This window comes from Streptopelia decaocto (assembly GCF_964273445.1).
Source record: "Streptopelia decaocto genome assembly, chromosome: 13".
NCBI classification, from domain to species: Eukaryota; Metazoa; Chordata; class Aves; order Columbiformes; family Columbidae; genus Streptopelia; species Streptopelia decaocto.
Genome location: NC_138668.1, coordinates 6358793 through 6375529, shown reverse-complemented (window position 1 = coordinate 6375529; position 16737 = coordinate 6358793). Strand labels below are relative to the sequence as shown.

The following is a 16737-nucleotide window of genomic DNA, read 5'->3' as shown; positions in this document are numbered from 1 at the left end:
TGCAAGAGACCTCAGCTCCACAGGGTTAGTCACTGCACTGCTTCCCACTCCTAGCCTGGCTCTTTAGACTGAGCTTTGCAGCACTTAGTTGTGCATAGAGCAGCCAGCACAAGGGGATGGACTGCGGGGTGCTCCTGAAAGAGAATAACAAAGCATGGGGACTGCAGAACCCCCACCCTGAGGGCATCTGCCCAGGTTGGGGGACATATAGAACCAAAGCCAAGGAGCACCAGGCCCTGGGACAGGGCCAAGGTGGCACAGCCAGTCAGCTCTTCATCCATTAGCACACATTCGGCTGAATACTAAGCTGTCATCTCTAGGTGCAGTTCCCATCACATCAGCTGCAAGAGCAGCCTCCACGTGAAGGCTCCATACAGTCCTCATTCTTGCTCCTGTCAGCACAGCAAGGCTGGGAACCTGCCGCATTGTTTGCAGAAAAACAACAGCAGCCGCTCAATAGCCCCCGCCTTGCACACAGAGCGTGCTGCTCTACTTTGGGTTTCATTAACAGAAGCTTTAAAAAGAAAGAAAAAGGGGCAGTGGAGGGCACAGGAGGGCTCTGACTTGTCTCCAGCTGTCTCTCTGAAGGCTGAGAAGCCCTTGGCAGCTCCTGGAGATGGGAAAACTTAGCCATGAGGAAGGGAAATCCCGGATTATTTCCTGAAAAAGCAAAGGAAGTTTCCTAAGGGTCAGTGAGAGTTTGTCTAGAGCAGCAGGCAGAGCAGGACTATGGTTTGGTGACACCTGGGCCTGTAGGCTGCTTCCTGAACCACTTGTTAATCCTCTTGCTCTTTTTGCTTAATAATATTTAGCGCTCCAGGGAAAATGTCTGAGGCTGCCCAAGAGGACTGAGGCCAGGTCCTAGCAGAGATCTGTCTTACTCTTGGCTGCACACTGCAATTTGCCACACCGTAGTTTTCAGAGGAGTCAGGAAGCTTCTCCATCAGAAATGGCCAAATGTCATGTCCACAGCACCCCTCGCTCCTCTGGAAAAATCGCCACCTGTGCCCTGTGAGCCCTGCACAGCTTGTGAAAAGGGCACAGGGAGCACAGCCTGAGCCCACAGGATCAGTTCCTGCAGCAGCAGCCCAGCGCCACGGGGTCAGCAGTGTGATGGAGAGCTGCATTTGCCAAGGACACCTGGCAAACCTTCAAAGGACTTTGTGAAAAAACAAACACATGCTCACATAAAACACAGCAAGATCTCTGAGCAACAGAAGGAACTTTATAGGATGCTGACAATAAAGTTCTTTGCAATCTGGTGTCAAATTTATTTTAAGAGGTGTAGCTTCATCCTGTTGCTGACCCTGGTCTCTGCTAGTGCCTAATTCCGCAGCAGCAGTGATCCATTTATGCCTGGCTTGGGACCTGGGTCTTGTAACCCGACCAAGTTTACAACAACTGACTTAATTTGGAGTCCACTATTCACAGACTTGAACCTAAATAGGAGGTTTTGGTTATGAGATGTGGCTGGAGCACCGGGGACAGGAGAAGATCAAGGCCTGAGAGCTGCCTGTCCATTCACAGAGGTTTGCTTCCCTGTTGCTGTTCTTGATTTGATTCAACTGATTTAATTTCTCTTTAACCAGCTAACCCTGAGGCCTGTTCAATCACTAAATTCTCCAAAAAGAAATTACTCAAAAGTGAGCATGATGAATGAGATAGCTGGATACAAAACTGGGAGTGCTTTTCTGTAAAGATATCGTGAGACATGGGAATGTTTTGTATGAGAAGCCCCCGCTAATGTAATTAACCCCCGGGAGCTGAGCAGAGTCTGTAGTGTCCGACATCCCGCTTTGCAGCTTTCAAACCTGCTCCCTGCGGTCAGAAGCCCCATCTGGAGGTAGAAAGAGGAATGAATTTTCTAGTCCTAACTGCAGGGCCAGCTGTGCTGCTGATGGTCCATCCCACAGGCCACTGCCCGGCCTTGGTAACACCTTGGACACTGTGACAGCAGCTCTGTTTTCTCCCCACAGGACACTGTGACAGCAGCTCTGTTTTCTCCCCAGCTCAGGAGACCCAGAGCTCTCTGCTCAACATCAAGAGGCAGGTACCAAGGAGGCTTGGGGGATTTGGAGCTCCTGGGCTATGAAACAGCCCCCGCTTCCCCCTGCACCAGCCCTGGGAGCAGCCAGGAAATGCTGCAGCTGGTCCTGCTTTTGGTGCAGGCACCTGCCTCCAATACAACACAGCGCGGTGGAATGGCAAGGCCAGCCAAGGAGCATCAGACACCTCTCGTTTGACATTTAATCAGCTAAGCCAGTCAGCTGGGGCGGTCCTGCCAACACCTACCATGCCATCGTCCTCATCTCGTGGGGAGTAGGTGAGCGTGCTGGAGGAGGACGGGGTCCGACGATGCTGTTTAAAAGTATTGGTCCCGTCAGCTTTAAAGTAAAAAAAAAAATTAAAAAGGCTTTTAGGTTACTCAGTAACATTTCTGAGCTACAGGGCAGTCTCTGTAGCTGTCAGTGTTCCTTGAAAAAGGAAAAGACTGGGGATTCCCCAGCTCCAGTTCTTGGCCTGGACACACCAGTGCAGATCTCTGATCGCTTGCTGAAATGTATGCGGCACTTTGAAGGTGGCTCGCCCAGAAAAGAGCACAGATAATATTCCACCAGCTCCATAGGTTAAAAATACTATTAAAAGGAAACCTTATACTCCTACGTATTTCAGTCACCAAGAAAATCGCTTCGATCAAGGGAGGTCTGGATATTCTTGTAGCACAAGGGAAGCAGGCTAAATTAAATTGGAGTTATTTGTATAAAGGTCCTATTACTGACTTACATAAAATTTTGAATGTAAATATTCAGTAGCCCAAAAACGTCTAGAGTCCAGAATCCTGTACAAATGTAATCCAAACATCTCCTCCAGGCAGATGTTCATTTCCTTATCTAAATCAGTGTCAAGTGCCACAGTTTATCTTTAGTAAAGCAGGATATTTTTATTCCGAAATGAAACCAGACCTCTTCCTACATTCACACCATGTGCCAGGCTCAGACTCCTCACCTGCTGGGCTTTGAGGAGCAAAGCACAAGAATTTCAAATGAGCAGGTTCGCTTGCACCCCTTCCAGTCTGAGTTAAAAACGGCCACGGGGCTTTTACCAAAGTGTCCAGGGTGACTCAGGCAGAGAGTGAAGATGGGAATTTTCTGCGCTGGTAATGATTGCATGAGGGATAAATAAGATTTGGGACTGAGCTCTGTATCAAACCCTGTTGTACTATCCTAACTCCAGCAAGGGCTTCCCAGCAGTCCTGTTAAATCTGCCTAATGGGAGAAAATTTCTCTGAGTGCTCATTTCCATCATGCCTGCTGATCAGGTGCCACGATTAAATAACACTTGGGCTGCACAATACCAAAAACTGCACCTCGGCACCTGTCAGTAATGAACACGGTGATTCTCCCAACAGCTTTATCATTTGTAAAACAACAAACCTGGTAGGAATCACACCCAGTGCTTTGGGAGAAGCTCTACACACAAAATACACTCACGCTTTGTGATGGTCGTCACAGCAGAGTAGGCTGGCCCAAAAGTTGTTTCCATTCTTGTCTGAAACATTGACAAACTGAAGGTCAGTGCGTATCACTGCAGCCCACCCAAAGGTCTGCTACCTTTCCCAAACTGATGAAAAAATATACATATATATTCCCAACTTTTATCTGTGGATTTTTAAGAGGCAAGAAAATACCATATATTCAACGGGCATCTTCATTTTCTCAAAAGAAAGGATGAGAACATCAGAAGCAGCCCTTACCCCGTTAGTGTTTTCGGAAGTAGTGATGTTTGTTGTGCCACTGGAGAAACGATTATAGCGAGCGTTCTTGTTTGAGCTCATAATCTAGGCCAGCATTTGTTAGTGATGGGAAGTTTGCTCTGGGGAAGAAGACAGACAGAAAGAGCATTAGGTTCATTGTGTGTATTTTCCTGGCCTCAGAGAACACTCTCCTCTAGCATTACATCCAAGTGTTTACCTAAACTCATGTAAATCTGGATTTTCGGAAGCAAGTGGCAAGGACAAAGTCAGGTTCCTTCAAATCACTCCTGGATGAGTGTTCAGCATTTTATGAATATACAATCATCTTTTAAAATAACTCCTTAATCACCTAAATACTGGAATACCCATAACCATTAGCTGCTTTTACAAGTATACAACTGCTTTAATAGCAGACAAGACTTCTCAGGAGACTACTGTGAGAAAGACAGCATGCCCTTGGCCACGATATACATCAGTGTTTTCAAAAAGAGAGAAAACAGTTGATGTAGTTATATTTCCATTAAAGGAGTTCTTTCTAGCACGGTCTGAGCTACGAAGTCAAGGAAACCATGAAAGAAACCTTACTTCGAGTAATGTGTTTGTGACTCTGGATCTCACTCCCAGTTTCTACTCAGAAGCCACCAGCAAAGTCTCGATCATCACCCAGAAAGAGAAACCCTCTTCCCCCAGAAGTCAGCAGAGGGGCTCATTTCTCTTCCTCCGTTGTTTACGCAGTTTTTCACTAGGTTCAAGTTTGCAAAGTCAAGCCTTACACAATAATAATCTGCAGAAACACATGGAGTTTGCTTTCTTTAACCTCTGTTGAAACCTGATGCTGACTTCAGAGCATAAAGTTCTACCGTCGTCCCAGCGAATCTGCCGAGATGCTCTCAAAGAGCCTCCTTCGGAGCCAGGGCACCACGGGGAGGAGCCACAGCTCCTCTCTGCCATCGTATAGAGATGATTGTGTCTTGAGCAGAAGCTTCCATCAGAGAAGACATGGGTCCGGCAGGGCACTGGGCTCTGCTGGCAGCTGAAGGTCCTGTCGTGCTCGCAGGCTGCCCCAGCCCGCCCAAGGGGACGGGAAGCCCAGGAATCACCTGCTCAGGAAGGACCCTGATTAAGTGACCCCTTTCTGTCCAAGGCACAGTGAAGTCTCAGCACTCTCACTGCGAGTAGCAGAGTCCAAGGGCTAACCAGACAGACATCTGCAGTGAGGACAGACAGGCCAAAAATGGCTTAACTCAGACATAGCCAAACCCCTTTTTTGCAGGACAAGAGCCAGCCACCAGCAAAGAGTGCCTGGGAAGAAACACCCCACAGATACTTGCAATCACAGAATCGTTTTGGTTGGAAAAGACCTTTAAGATCATAGAGTCCAACTGTTAACCCAACACTGCCAAGCTAAACCATGTCCCTGAGAACGTCCCTTTCCGATGCGTCTGGTTCTGGCCCCAGCTCAGACACTGCGTTCAGCCAGGCTCCCACTGCTCACACTTCCAACTCTTGGGAGGTTAAGTGGCTGCTTCTAGCAATTGGTCTTCTCTTATCTGAGGGTGAGAAGTCCTACATCGCCAAGCTCTTTACTATGGAGACGAACGCTGATTTCTCTACTTTATAGAAAGGAAAACTGAGGCTCACAGAGGGACACAACCACACAGTGGAGCTGTGACCTGGGACTTCCCCAGGGCCTCCTCAGTCCCAGCCCACGAGCACTCCTGCCTCCCGCACCAGCACCAGCACACCCAGCCAGTCCTGTCCTCAAATCCCATTTTAAACTCTGCAAAGGTGATGCTGGGTCTGCTCTCAGTCAATGCTCCGAATCAGCACATGGTGTTTCTCACTGCAGTTCTTGATCGGACAACTGTCAGGCTGACAGATTGCAGCAGTGCAGCCCAGGGAATCACTGCTCGGGTCTAAATTCTTTAAAAACATTCGTCTAAAACAAAGGAAAACCTCTAAAACCCAAACCAAAAAAGAACCAAACAGAAACTCCAAAACCAAACCCAAGACCATCTGAAAAACAGGGATCTGGATCATGTTTTCCACACATTTGAAAGCACTGTGCTGGCTGTTTGCAAATGCCAGATCCCTCAGGAGATGCTAAGCAGAGTTGCTGGAGCTGTCTCAAGAACAGCAGGAACGAACCAGCGCTGTGCTGCTGCACGGTGCAGACCTGCCGAGTTTAAGCTGGGCTCCAGCAAGCGAGAACTTGGGCACTGGCCATCAGGAGCCTTTTATTCTTTCAGTTTACCTCTTCTGCACAGCATACCTGGGCTGCAAAGCCTGAAGATTAAAGAATCTTTGGATATTGTGCAGCATCTAGCAAAAAAATAAAAGGTCTCTGCCTTAGCTGGGGCCTCCAGATAATGCAGTGCTCATAAATAATGTAAAGCAAGTACTGCCATGAGCGACGACAAACTGCCACATTTCCTGGGATTTCATGTCTCAAGGTTGCATTATCTAAATAACACGTGTGTATCCCTGAAGTTCCCCTCCTCTATAGGTTCTCTTGTCTAACAACACATCTGGGCTCCGCAGTTTCTCCTGTGGAGCAGGGACTGGGCACCCTCCACCTCCCACGGCAGGGTAGGAATAGAGGGACTCACTTTTCAGGGCTATGAATTCATGATTCCTTCTTCAGAGAACCTCAGCAGCATCCACCCAAACACCCCCTGTCTTGCCCTGCTCAGAAGAAAAGACCAGGGGTACAGTCCCACAGCAGCATTAAGGGAACCTGGCATATCAAATATTCCTACTGGGTTTGAGGGTAAATGATCAGTCCCAGGTGGAAAGAGAGGAGGCACATCCTCTGGAGACACCAGCAGAAGCTTCACCCTTCTCTCATTTTCAGGGTATGTATTGCCTTCAAACACAACAGATGGAAATGCAAAAAAGAAATGGGAAAGCGCTCACCTCAGAGCACAGAGACAGGAAAAAACAAGAATGAGGACAGCTAACAGGTTGAGTGGTTTTGTAATGTCATTCAACAGTGACACACAGTGTCACTGCCGTATTCAGTGAGCTGGGGGCTGCCAGCCAAACACGAGTGTCAGCCTGTAAATAACGCCCTTGGAAACATCGTGCGGGCTCGGAGTGTCGGCTCAGAGGTAGCCAACCCACAGGTCACCGAACCCGTAACAGCCGAGAGCCCTTAGAGAGGCACGTCTCATGTCACCTCGTCCCAAAATCCCACTGAAACGGATGCAAAACACCTTCCAGCTTCAACAGATCTTGGTTAAATCCAAAGCGAGGAACATGTGCTGGGTTTTCCACTCATTGCTATAAGCATGTCCTGCGCTGTACAGCTCGGCCGAGCAGCCCACCTGCAAGCAGGGCAGCCAGCCTGCGGGGGTCTTCGAACAGACACCAGAGGAATGTGAGCAATGGGAAAAATGTGGAGTGGAACATCAGCCAGACTGCACAACACCAGCCACCAAAGGAACAGCTGATTTCAGCCCAAATCTCTGCAACTGCCATATACACGAAGCATTTCAGAGCAGACACTCTCTAGAGCACTCTCTGATGGCTCCGTCACACCTCAATAAATCTTCCAAGAGGTACTGGAAAGGCCATTTTCAACTGATATCAAAGATGTTAAAAGGAGGCAGAAGAGAACTGGCAGAAAAGACATGAATACCAGTTTCCTACAGCACTTGCAAAAACCCCTACCAGACCTCTGAACCTCGGCATCTGATCCCTGTCAGCTACACCGTCCTGTGTCCCCAGACCGGGGGACGAGATCCCTCCTGGGGGGCTGGTGTCCCCCTCCCCCAGAATACCCCACACCAGCTCCTGGCCCCGCTCCCATCCCGCAGGCTCCGAGCAGAACCGTGTCCTGAGGAGATCCAGACTACGACACAGTGAAAGCATCAAATATTCTGCGTCACAAAACACGTGCGCTGTGTGACCTAAAAGAAAAACTAAGAATTACTGGAAATCAGAAAATCCTTTGGGCTGCTCAGTTCTCAGATGACCAAACAAAAAGGGTCTCTAGAAATCCCCTCAGCATCTTCAGCAGCTCTGCAGAGCAACAGATCAGAGCCTGCACACTGGAAGCATTCTCCTGATTTTCTGGCCCAAGACCCTACAGGATCAGGTTGTGATTTACAGCAAAACAGGCTGAAGAGGCACCCTGACACCTGCAGTGAGAGGACAGGCTCTGCTGGCTCTGAAAAGACAAGAACTCTTGAAAGAACTTGTGAGTCCCTGCAGCACACAGCACAGGGCTGTCCCCTAAACCGGAGAGGCACACGTGGACCCACGCGTCTGGAGATCAGCTTGGGAGCCCAGACCGCAATGCAGACCCTCCTTGCCTGGAGTTAACTTTTATTATTAACATGCAACTTCAGTGTTTTTTTACAGAAAACAAACAAGAAAACAATCAAAACTGAGGGAAAAAAATCAACCCTGGCAAAAGGAAGCTGCGGAGACCTGCTATTTGCTAGATCACTCGGCTGATAGTAACCAGATGGGAGGGAGGGGAAGGACTTGGTTTCAGCATTTGCACACCACGGGGATCAACTCAGGCTTTTCAGACTCAGTGAGAAGAAGAGCCTTAAAATTCCTAATTCAGTACTCCAGGCAAGGAAAAGCCCAACCAGCAGCAGCTGCAGAGGCGGCTGGGCCAGCAGCGCTCCTGCTCCCCACTGCAGAGGCCATTCCTGCCGGCTGTGTCACGCTGCTGCCAACCCCATGGCTGCACCTCAAAGCCAGGGGAATCACTCCCCAAAATCACTGTCCTGACTCATCCTTCAGCTTGCCCTGAAGAGTCACCCAGGGAGCAGTCTGGGACTACAAGGTTCTCCTCTGAGCCCCAGAACGCACACAGCCCTCGGCTATTCCCAACACTCAGCAAAAGAGCCTTACAACCAACCTCAAGATCAAGGCCAAGGCTTTGAGGGGGGACATGGCACGAGGAGAGGGATGGCAGAGTATCCCACTCTTCACCAGGATCACACCGCATGCCTGGTTCTGATTTGGAGCCAGTTGCTCTATTGCAGGCACAATGGCAACGCTGGGCTTCATGCTCTGGCTGGGACACGGGCATGGCTGCGGCTCCGGCACCGCTGAGGAGCAGCTGGCACAGCGGCTTTTGGCCGAGAAACCTCTAAGCGTCTCCATCTTAAGCAATCAACAACCCGTAAAGCTCTGTAAAGTCCTACATCTGCTTCGTTCTTCTTTTTTTCCTCTCTCTGCTCACTGAAGCCATCTTTCAGGTGATTTACCCCTGCAGAAACTGCTGGGCTGGCAAAATCCTACAGAGTGGGAGTGTTTGCTGGAGAGCAAGACCAATGTGTGTGGCTGGCTGAGAACGGCCAGCACCGGGTTATCCTGCTCCCAGCACTGCGTTCTCCTGCTCCAGCGGGGAGCAGCCTGTCGGCGACATGAGTTTCCGTATTTCACAACCTGGGTATTTATGGCGCAAGACACAAACTCTTCCTCTTACAACACTGCGGCCAGACTGGGAAGGGTTACACACCCTTGAGAGTATTGGCCCATCACGGAAGAAATGCTCTTACAACAGCTGAAGCGCAGGGCACTACTCCAACAGCTCGGTGGGACGGGGACAAGACAGGTGCCGGGAGCGGGGGTGCAGGTTTGGGGGCTGCACTCCTTTCCTAAGCTGCACTGTGGGCTCTCACACAGACAGGGCTCTTCTGGGGGGTGACAGGGCTTGTGGACCCCATCTGGGCTCAGGCCACTTTCTCCTTCTGCAGTTTCAAGGTGTTGCCCACACTTTATCTGTGAACCAACACTCAGAGGCCCACAGTGACGTGCAAGGGAACATCTCAGCCCAAAGCACAACTGAGACAAGATTCATCAGCTCAGATGCCAACTCTTCTACAGAGACAACCCCGTGACAGCCATACTGACTTTCTTGGTCAGCATCTCTGGTGGAAACAGCACTTGTTTCATAAATGCTTGTGAACTGCATTAACAGGGCTTAAAAAACACAGTGACAAGGACTATCAGCATCTAGTCCGACTTGTAAAACACAAGCCATAAGAACGTGCGTGAGCTTCAGATCACAGAGACAGTCGCCTCTCAGGGCGGTCCCAGGACAGGAGGCAGAGGGTGGAACTCAGTGGTCACTCCTCAGGTTAGGGGAGACCACGCAAGGGTCCCCAGGAACCACCACTGAGTAAGCTTGCTCATGGTCATAGGTGGAGACATTAAACACAAAGTGAGCAGTGAAATCACCAGTTTGCAGATGACACAAGGTTCTTTCGAGAAGTCAAATATCATCTTAATGGTGAGGAACTCAAGAGGAACCTCACAAAGCTGAGAAGATATAAAGGTTGCAGATGAGCTTTTATGGAGATACGTGCTGAACAAAGCATTCAGGGAAAAGTGATGTAAAACAGGCGCGTGGAACACTCGGCGCTGACCTCGCAGCTGCAACTCGGGAAAGAGCTGCTGGAGGCTCTGTGGACACACCTGCAATTCTCAGCCCAGAGGGCAGCAGGAGATGAAGAAGCCAACAAAATGTTGAGCAGCATCACAAAAGCTGTGGATAACAACCATGAGGTTTGGGTGCTACATAAAACCTCGAGGCACTTGTCTCCAGAGTGCTGTAGCAGTTCTGGTCTTGGCTTCAAAAGAAGACCACAGTGTAGTCAGGGAGACTTCAGGGACTGACAAATAAAATTATTAACGGGATCTAATTGCAAATCCAACCACTCTGAGTGGTGGGAAAGTGTGAGGTAAATGGCAGAAAGTGGTCAGGTTCATGTGCTCTCCATGAACAGAATCCATTTTCATAATTGCTGAAGGCAGAACTGGGGTGAGGCATTTCTGACACTCTCAGGCCCATATACCGAGAGACGCAGTCAGTGCTAGAAAAATATGAAACGTGAGCAGAAGTTCAGCCTTACCAACAAGAGCATGGCACTTCCATCTGCTGGGTCTTCGCTTCTGTGGAACAGAAAGAGCCTTTTTATTGTTTACAAGCTCTTGCATTGCTATTGAAAGTCATAAAAACTTTCCTGAGCTACTTAAAGTGAGACCATAATTGTACTGAGCTGTCATCAATTAAAATAAGTGATATTTTTAGTTGCTGCTACTTTTACCAGCACTTCACTTGGCCGCAGAGCTGAGAGAGCACATTCAACAGCTGTTTGAACACTGTTATTCCTTTGTGCAAATGCAGTTCAGAAAGGGAAATCATTTTTGTATTGGGTGTTTTTCCTAAAGGGTAATGAGTCCTCGGGACAGAAGAAACTTTTTGCATTACTTCACATTATTTTTGTAGTTTCCTTGGACTTCACCACTGAGAATAAGCAGGAGAGCACAATGTACAACAGCTCCACTCGCTGCTAGGGAGCGTTCACTGGCGACTGAGTCAGGGACAACTGTAGTGCCTGACAGGTGGAACGTCAGCTTGGCAAAATAGGATCCAAAGAGTGATGTCCTGCCCCTTGATACATGAGCATAGAACCCTTGATTCCTGAAGAAATCAGTGGATGTGGACACTTCCACCCTGGCAAATCTACTGACAGCTTTCAGACAGAAGCACCGCTCAGTGTCCCACAACCACCCCACACCACGCTGGGAAAGCTGGATTTAAATTACTCCCTGAATGCACCATCAGCAGCTGCGCTGGAGCCGCTGTGACTGAGGAGAGGCAGTGACAGAGATGCCGCCTCTCCTCACAAACTTGGCCTCTTTGCTCAGAGCTTCACCTGAAGAATACTGAGGATTTTCCATTTCTGAAAGCACCAGCAGCAACCTCAGAGCACATCTGCTGGGTGGCTGCACAGCCCAGCACTACACATCCCTGTAAAAGTCACTTTGAAGGGTCACAAAAATCAACATAGCACAGCCCCAGCTCGCTGGACAGGCAACAGGTACCCACTTCTAAAACTTCAGATACCTCCTGCTTCTTCACGAAGATCTAGACGTGTACGAAAACGGTTCCTCTCTCACCCGCTCAGCTCCTCCCGGGAACGCTGACAACCCCGCCCCAACATCCAGCGCCCTGGCGAACGTTTCACCTCGGAGCAAACTCACCACCGGCTGCCCAGGCTGGCGCGGAGTGGCAAAGCCCGGCAAGACGCCACCGTGACCGAGTTCCTAAGCTGTGGGCAGGCTTTTCCTCGGTCAAAATGTCTCTTCCGCTATCTGTGTGCGTGTCTGTGTGCATCGCTCTGAAGTGATGTAAACAGAAAGGCATGCGGAGCAGTGGGCGATATGTAAATTCAGCTGGAAAATCCCACAGCTCAGCCAATGTCCGCGCTGCCTCGCAGCTTTGCCCTGGCTGCTCTGAGACTGAAGAGCTTTAGTCTAGTGCAGAAAAAACCTTCACTCTCTTAGCACACACAGATTTATTCCTCTGATCGGAGGAATCTCCAGGGACAGGACAGTCCATCACTCTCTTTAAAGGGAGATTCAGTTTCTCACCCTTTTTAGATAGTTCCCAAATTATCCATAATACTGAATATCACACAGCCTGACAAACAGCAACACAGTTGTTGCTTGTAGAGACAATCCAGGGAAATCCAGTTAACTCAGAATCGCCACAAAAGGCAGAACTGGTGAGCAGGGCTCACCCGAAAGACAAGCACTGATAGCAGGGGTTCTACTGCCAGGACACCCACGCACGCAGGAGAAGGAGCTCCCCAAGCTGAGGCTCTCCCAGGAGCAGGCACTGCCCCGCTTCAGCCCCCAACACCCTTCCTGCAGTTTTTACAACTCATTAAAAGCAGCCAGATAATTCTGATGAAGCCCTGAACTCAGGCTGAGCTAGAGGCAGAGCAGAGCAGCCTGTGAATGGGTAAGTCAGGGCGCTGCTGCCCTGGGCTCCCAGGAGAGCTCCTGGGCTGGAAAGAAGGGCGACACGTCCCCCTGTGAACAACTGCCCACCTCACCACAGGCAGCCAATATGTCCCCCAACCCATGGGGACATGCCCATGTGTGCCTCATCGTGCCCATGGCAAGGGAGTGCAGCCAGGGAAGGGAAGACAAAGGGCATAAAAATCAGCAGGGAAGAGTTGTGACAGACTGAACTTGTCCATGTAATCTGAGAATCGAGTTAGTGAAAGCTGAAAGGATATTCTCTCAAATGCCTTTCTCCTGACACAGCTGGGATTGGTAAAGACACCCTGTGAGGCAGGTAGGAGTGCAGATCAGAAAGCGCCTCTGTCATGGCCAGCAGGGGCTGGGAAGGTCCGACTGAACAGAAAAAAGCTCAGCCCATGGGTGAGTAACTGGTGAGCAGCAGCTGAAACTGCAGGACACTCAGTGCTGCTCCAGACAGTCCCCGGTGGATGTGCAGCCCCGTGTGCGGCAGCTTGAGGCAGGGCACAGCGGCACACGGAGCTGGGCACAATAGCACACAGAGCCGGGCACATAGAGCCAGGCACAGCGGCACAAGGAACGGGGCACAGCGGCACATGGAGCTCGGGCGCATCCCCGCGCCCGCAGGGGCCGCCCTGCAGCTCCAGCCGGTGGTCGTGTTTGTGGAGCCCCGGGAGGGGAAGGGTTGGCTGCAGCAGTTTCAGTCGGGGGACACAAACTCACCCGTGGTGCTTCACAGGTAGCTTAAGGTCAGCTAAGGCTGCGCTGTCGCAGGAATGGCAGCTGTGGGCTCAGCCCCACAGCTCTCACACTGCAGAGCATCACCGTGCAATCCCTCGGGTCAGGGAACCAAACTGCCTGAGAACTATGGATTTGGGTTTGTTTCCTTGAGTTGAATCAACACTGTGAAAATTCATGTTTGGGTGCTAGCAGAGCAGCTACCTGCATTCCCTCATGGAATGTTCTGGTTGCTCCGGTTTGGTTTATGTTTCCTACATTGTCAAACTTGAAAAAATAACTGTCAGGCCAGAGTTTATCACACGACAGTTACCCCAGGGGAACAACAGCCCAGAGCTGGCTCACTACGCACATATCAAACCCAACCAAGTTATGTACCAGCTTTCTTCCCACACTCATCGGCCCCAGCCGAGCCCGTCTGAGCTGCTGTCTTCAATACCAACGCAGCTCAAAAGCAAGATGAACTGAAAGAAAGTCCTTGCTTCAGGCTTTCACTCAACAAAACAGGAACATGGGGACACAGCCACAGATCAAACAAGAGAAAAGTGATTGGCAGCAAGTCTGCCAGAGGAACAGCAGCTGCGAGGTGGTGGCAGCATAAGGCAGAACTGAACAGCAGGTCTGAAATCAGAAGACAACAGCGCAATTTCACTGCCCATTCTGAGCCATGCAAATGTCCCGGGGCAGTCACAGAGATCTACCACCAAATATCCAGTATCGCGCAAGTTGTGGAACCAAAGCAAAAGGAAATGAGGTTACTGGGGGATCAAGAGGGAACTATCAGCAACATGTGCCCCAAATCAGACAAGTAACAGAGCAGAAAAGGCAAAAGTGAGCACGGCCAGCGATGAGGTGTGTCAAACAGCAAAGGGAAGGGAGCCGGCACAAAGAGTGCAGGACACAGACAGGATTGACCGAGACCGAACAGCATGAGGGGTGACACACCGGGGGTGACACAGCGAGCGGGGTGACAGGCGGGCTCCCCTGTGCACCTGACAAACCCCGCTGGCAGCTGCACGGAGTTTAAAAACGAACCACAAATCGCCCGAGGGAAGGGAAGGGAACGGGCGGCAGCGCTGCTGGGCGGGCGGCGGCCCCCGGAGTTGCCCCGAGCAGCCGCCGCAGGGGCCTCCACAGAGCGGGGCCGCCCGCCCGGGCCCCGCGCCCCCGGCCCGGCCCTTCCCCTCCCAGAGCTCCCTCAGCCCCGGACCCGGCCGGCTCCTCTCCGCCGGGGGCTCCCCTCAGCCCGGCCCCGCTCGTACCTGGCAGCAGAGGCGGCCGGAGCGCCGGTGCCCGGCCCCGGCACATCGCGACCCCGGGCCTGCTCCCCGCTCGGCTAGCGGCCCAGCTGCCGCCCGGGCCGGAACCCCGCGCCCCGCGCTCCTCGGGACTTGTAGTCCGTACACGGCGCCTGCCGCCCACTCCTCGCCGCGCCGCTGTGAAGTTAGGACTACATTTCCCAGCAGCCCTCGCGGCCCAGCGTCGATTGGCGCTTTCACAGTCACTCTATGCTACAACCACTGTTGTTACTGGCCTGGCTTGGTCTCCTCCAGGGGCCAATCAGGCGATGGCAGACCACTACCTCGAGCCATGCTGCGCCGCGCGGCACCATTGGAGCGAGAAAAGGCGGCGACCAATGAGCGCAGGGAAAGGCGGGTGTGCGGTCCCGCCAACTGCCCTCGATTGGCCGTGTGCCTGACCAATAGCGACGTGAGAGGGGTTATAAATTCCGTGCGGAGGTACGTGTTCTTTCTTTCTGGGGCTGGGCGGCCGCCCGGGAGGCGCTGGGTACGGTGAGGGTGTTAACCGGGGGCGGGCTCGTTACCGGGGGCGGACCGTTGATGTTCCCTATCCACCTTTCTGACACCTCGTCTGAGGCCGGCTGTGGCCCCTGCTGACGATCTACGGCTGAGGCCCGAGAAAGCCGCGGCGGGGCGGGGCCGGGCCGCGCCCTGCAGCCTGTTTTCACCGTTCTGCCGTCTCTTTCCAGGGGCCGGCGGGAACCCGATCGCGCCGGCGGGAGCAGCATCGCGGCGATGAGGCAGGAGCGGTGAACGGTGATGTGGGAGCCCGGCGGCGGGCAGCCTTCCCGGGCCGGGGCGGGGCTGCCCGGGGGATCTGAGCGGTGCCGGTTGTTGGTAACACATCGTGGGCTGCTACCGGGGTTTGCACGAGTTGGGCCAGGGCGGTAAACGGGCCGGAGCAGCCGCTTGGTGCCCGCGGTACCTCCCTTATGAGGAAAGGCTGGGGGAGCTGGGTCTCTTTAGCTGGGAGGAGACTGAGGGGTGACTTCATTAGTGGCTATAAATATATAAAGGGTGAGTGTAGCTAGGAGGAGACTGAGGGGTGACTTCATTAATGGCTATAAATATATAAGGGTGAGTGTCAGGAGGATGGAGACAGGCTCTTTTTGCTGAGAACCAATGATAGCACAAGGGGCAATGGCTATAAACTGGAACACAGGAGGTTTCATTTAAATTTGAGAAGAAACTTCTTCCCAGTGAGGGTGGCAGAGCCTGGCCCAGGCTGCCCAGGGGGGTTGTGGAGTCTCCTCTGCAGACATTCCAACCCGCCTGGACACCTTCCTGTGTAACCTCAGCTGGGTGTTCCTGCTCCATGGGGGGATTGCACTGGATGAGTTTTCCAGGTCCCTTCCAACCCCTGACATTCTGTGCGGCCGCAGTTCGGGGCACTGTGTGGGGAGCAAGGGGTGAAGCTCTGAGTGTGGCTGAAAAACGTGCTCGCCGGGGTTGCTGTATCACCCGGGGAAGGGGCTGTTTCTTGGCAGTTTTTAAAGCACAAAGAAGCGGCTGCAGAACTGCCCAAAGTACAAAAAAATAAATCAAAAGTCATGGACTTGTACCACACGCAGTAGTTGAGAGGAAACCTCCTGGCACATGGTGCATGCAGTTGTGTGAGAGGATTCACAGCTCTCACCATACGAATGAACGCCAGCGCTGGATTAGGTGGATGATTAATTTAAATCTTGAAATCTTTGATGCAAAGTGGCTCTTTGCAATATAACAAGTTGCTCAGGTAATGGTCTTTCCTCAGTCTCAAATCACGTTTAGCCTTGTAATTCTTAGTTAGTTTGCTGTTCTGTCTCCACTTTGGTGTCTGTATTTTCACAATGTTACAGCTTACAGATTTAATAAAGTTTTCAAAAGACTCTCTTTGCTTCTGTTTTTCATGAGTCCCATGGGTGGCTTGTAGAACCACAGACAGACATGAAAGTTTGCATTTGGGCACCCAGCAGCCCATTTCTGTTACTACTGTTCACTTTAAGGGAGCCAGAGCATCTAGAACTCGAGCTGCAGCTTAGCTCAGCCCAGCTCCCTTTCATTCTTGCTGGGTGCACTGGAGTGCCTGAGCCCTGGAGGATCTAGATGGGTTCAAGAATGAGCCAGACTATTTAAATGATTTAACAGCGCAGGCATGTATGTTAG

At 51.5% G+C, this 16737-nt stretch overlaps 1 protein-coding gene and 1 long non-coding RNA gene across 4 annotated transcripts in view; one reads left to right on the top strand and one right to left on the bottom strand.

The window, feature by feature from the left end:
* TRAF7 (TNF receptor associated factor 7) overlaps positions 1 to 14692 on the bottom strand; it is a 31178-nt gene extending 16486 nt beyond the window's left edge. The window contains exons 1-4 of one of the 3 annotated variants that reach the window (XM_082064156.1): positions 14554 to 14692; positions 3755 to 3873; positions 3492 to 3549; positions 2293 to 2384 (exon numbers count right to left, since the gene is read on the bottom strand). In XM_082064156.1, the coding sequence (XP_081920282.1) occupies positions 2293 to 2384; positions 3492 to 3549; positions 3755 to 3835 (231 nt within the window). In that variant the 5' untranslated portion in view covers positions 3836 to 3873; positions 14554 to 14692. Of the gene's footprint in view, positions 1 to 2292; positions 2385 to 3491; positions 3550 to 3754; positions 3874 to 10632; positions 10665 to 11630; positions 11652 to 14553 lie in introns of those variants that run through there. The other 2 variants (XM_082064158.1, XM_082064157.1) reach the window with 2 other exon arrangements.
* A 356-nt stretch (positions 14693 to 15048) lies between these two features.
* Positions 15049 to 16460, top strand: LOC309445761. The gene is made up of 2 exons (XR_014185335.1): positions 15049 to 15079; positions 15282 to 16460. It is a non-coding gene; the product is annotated as an uncharacterized lncRNA (long non-coding RNA).
* Positions 16461 to 16737: the final 277 nt, after the last annotated feature.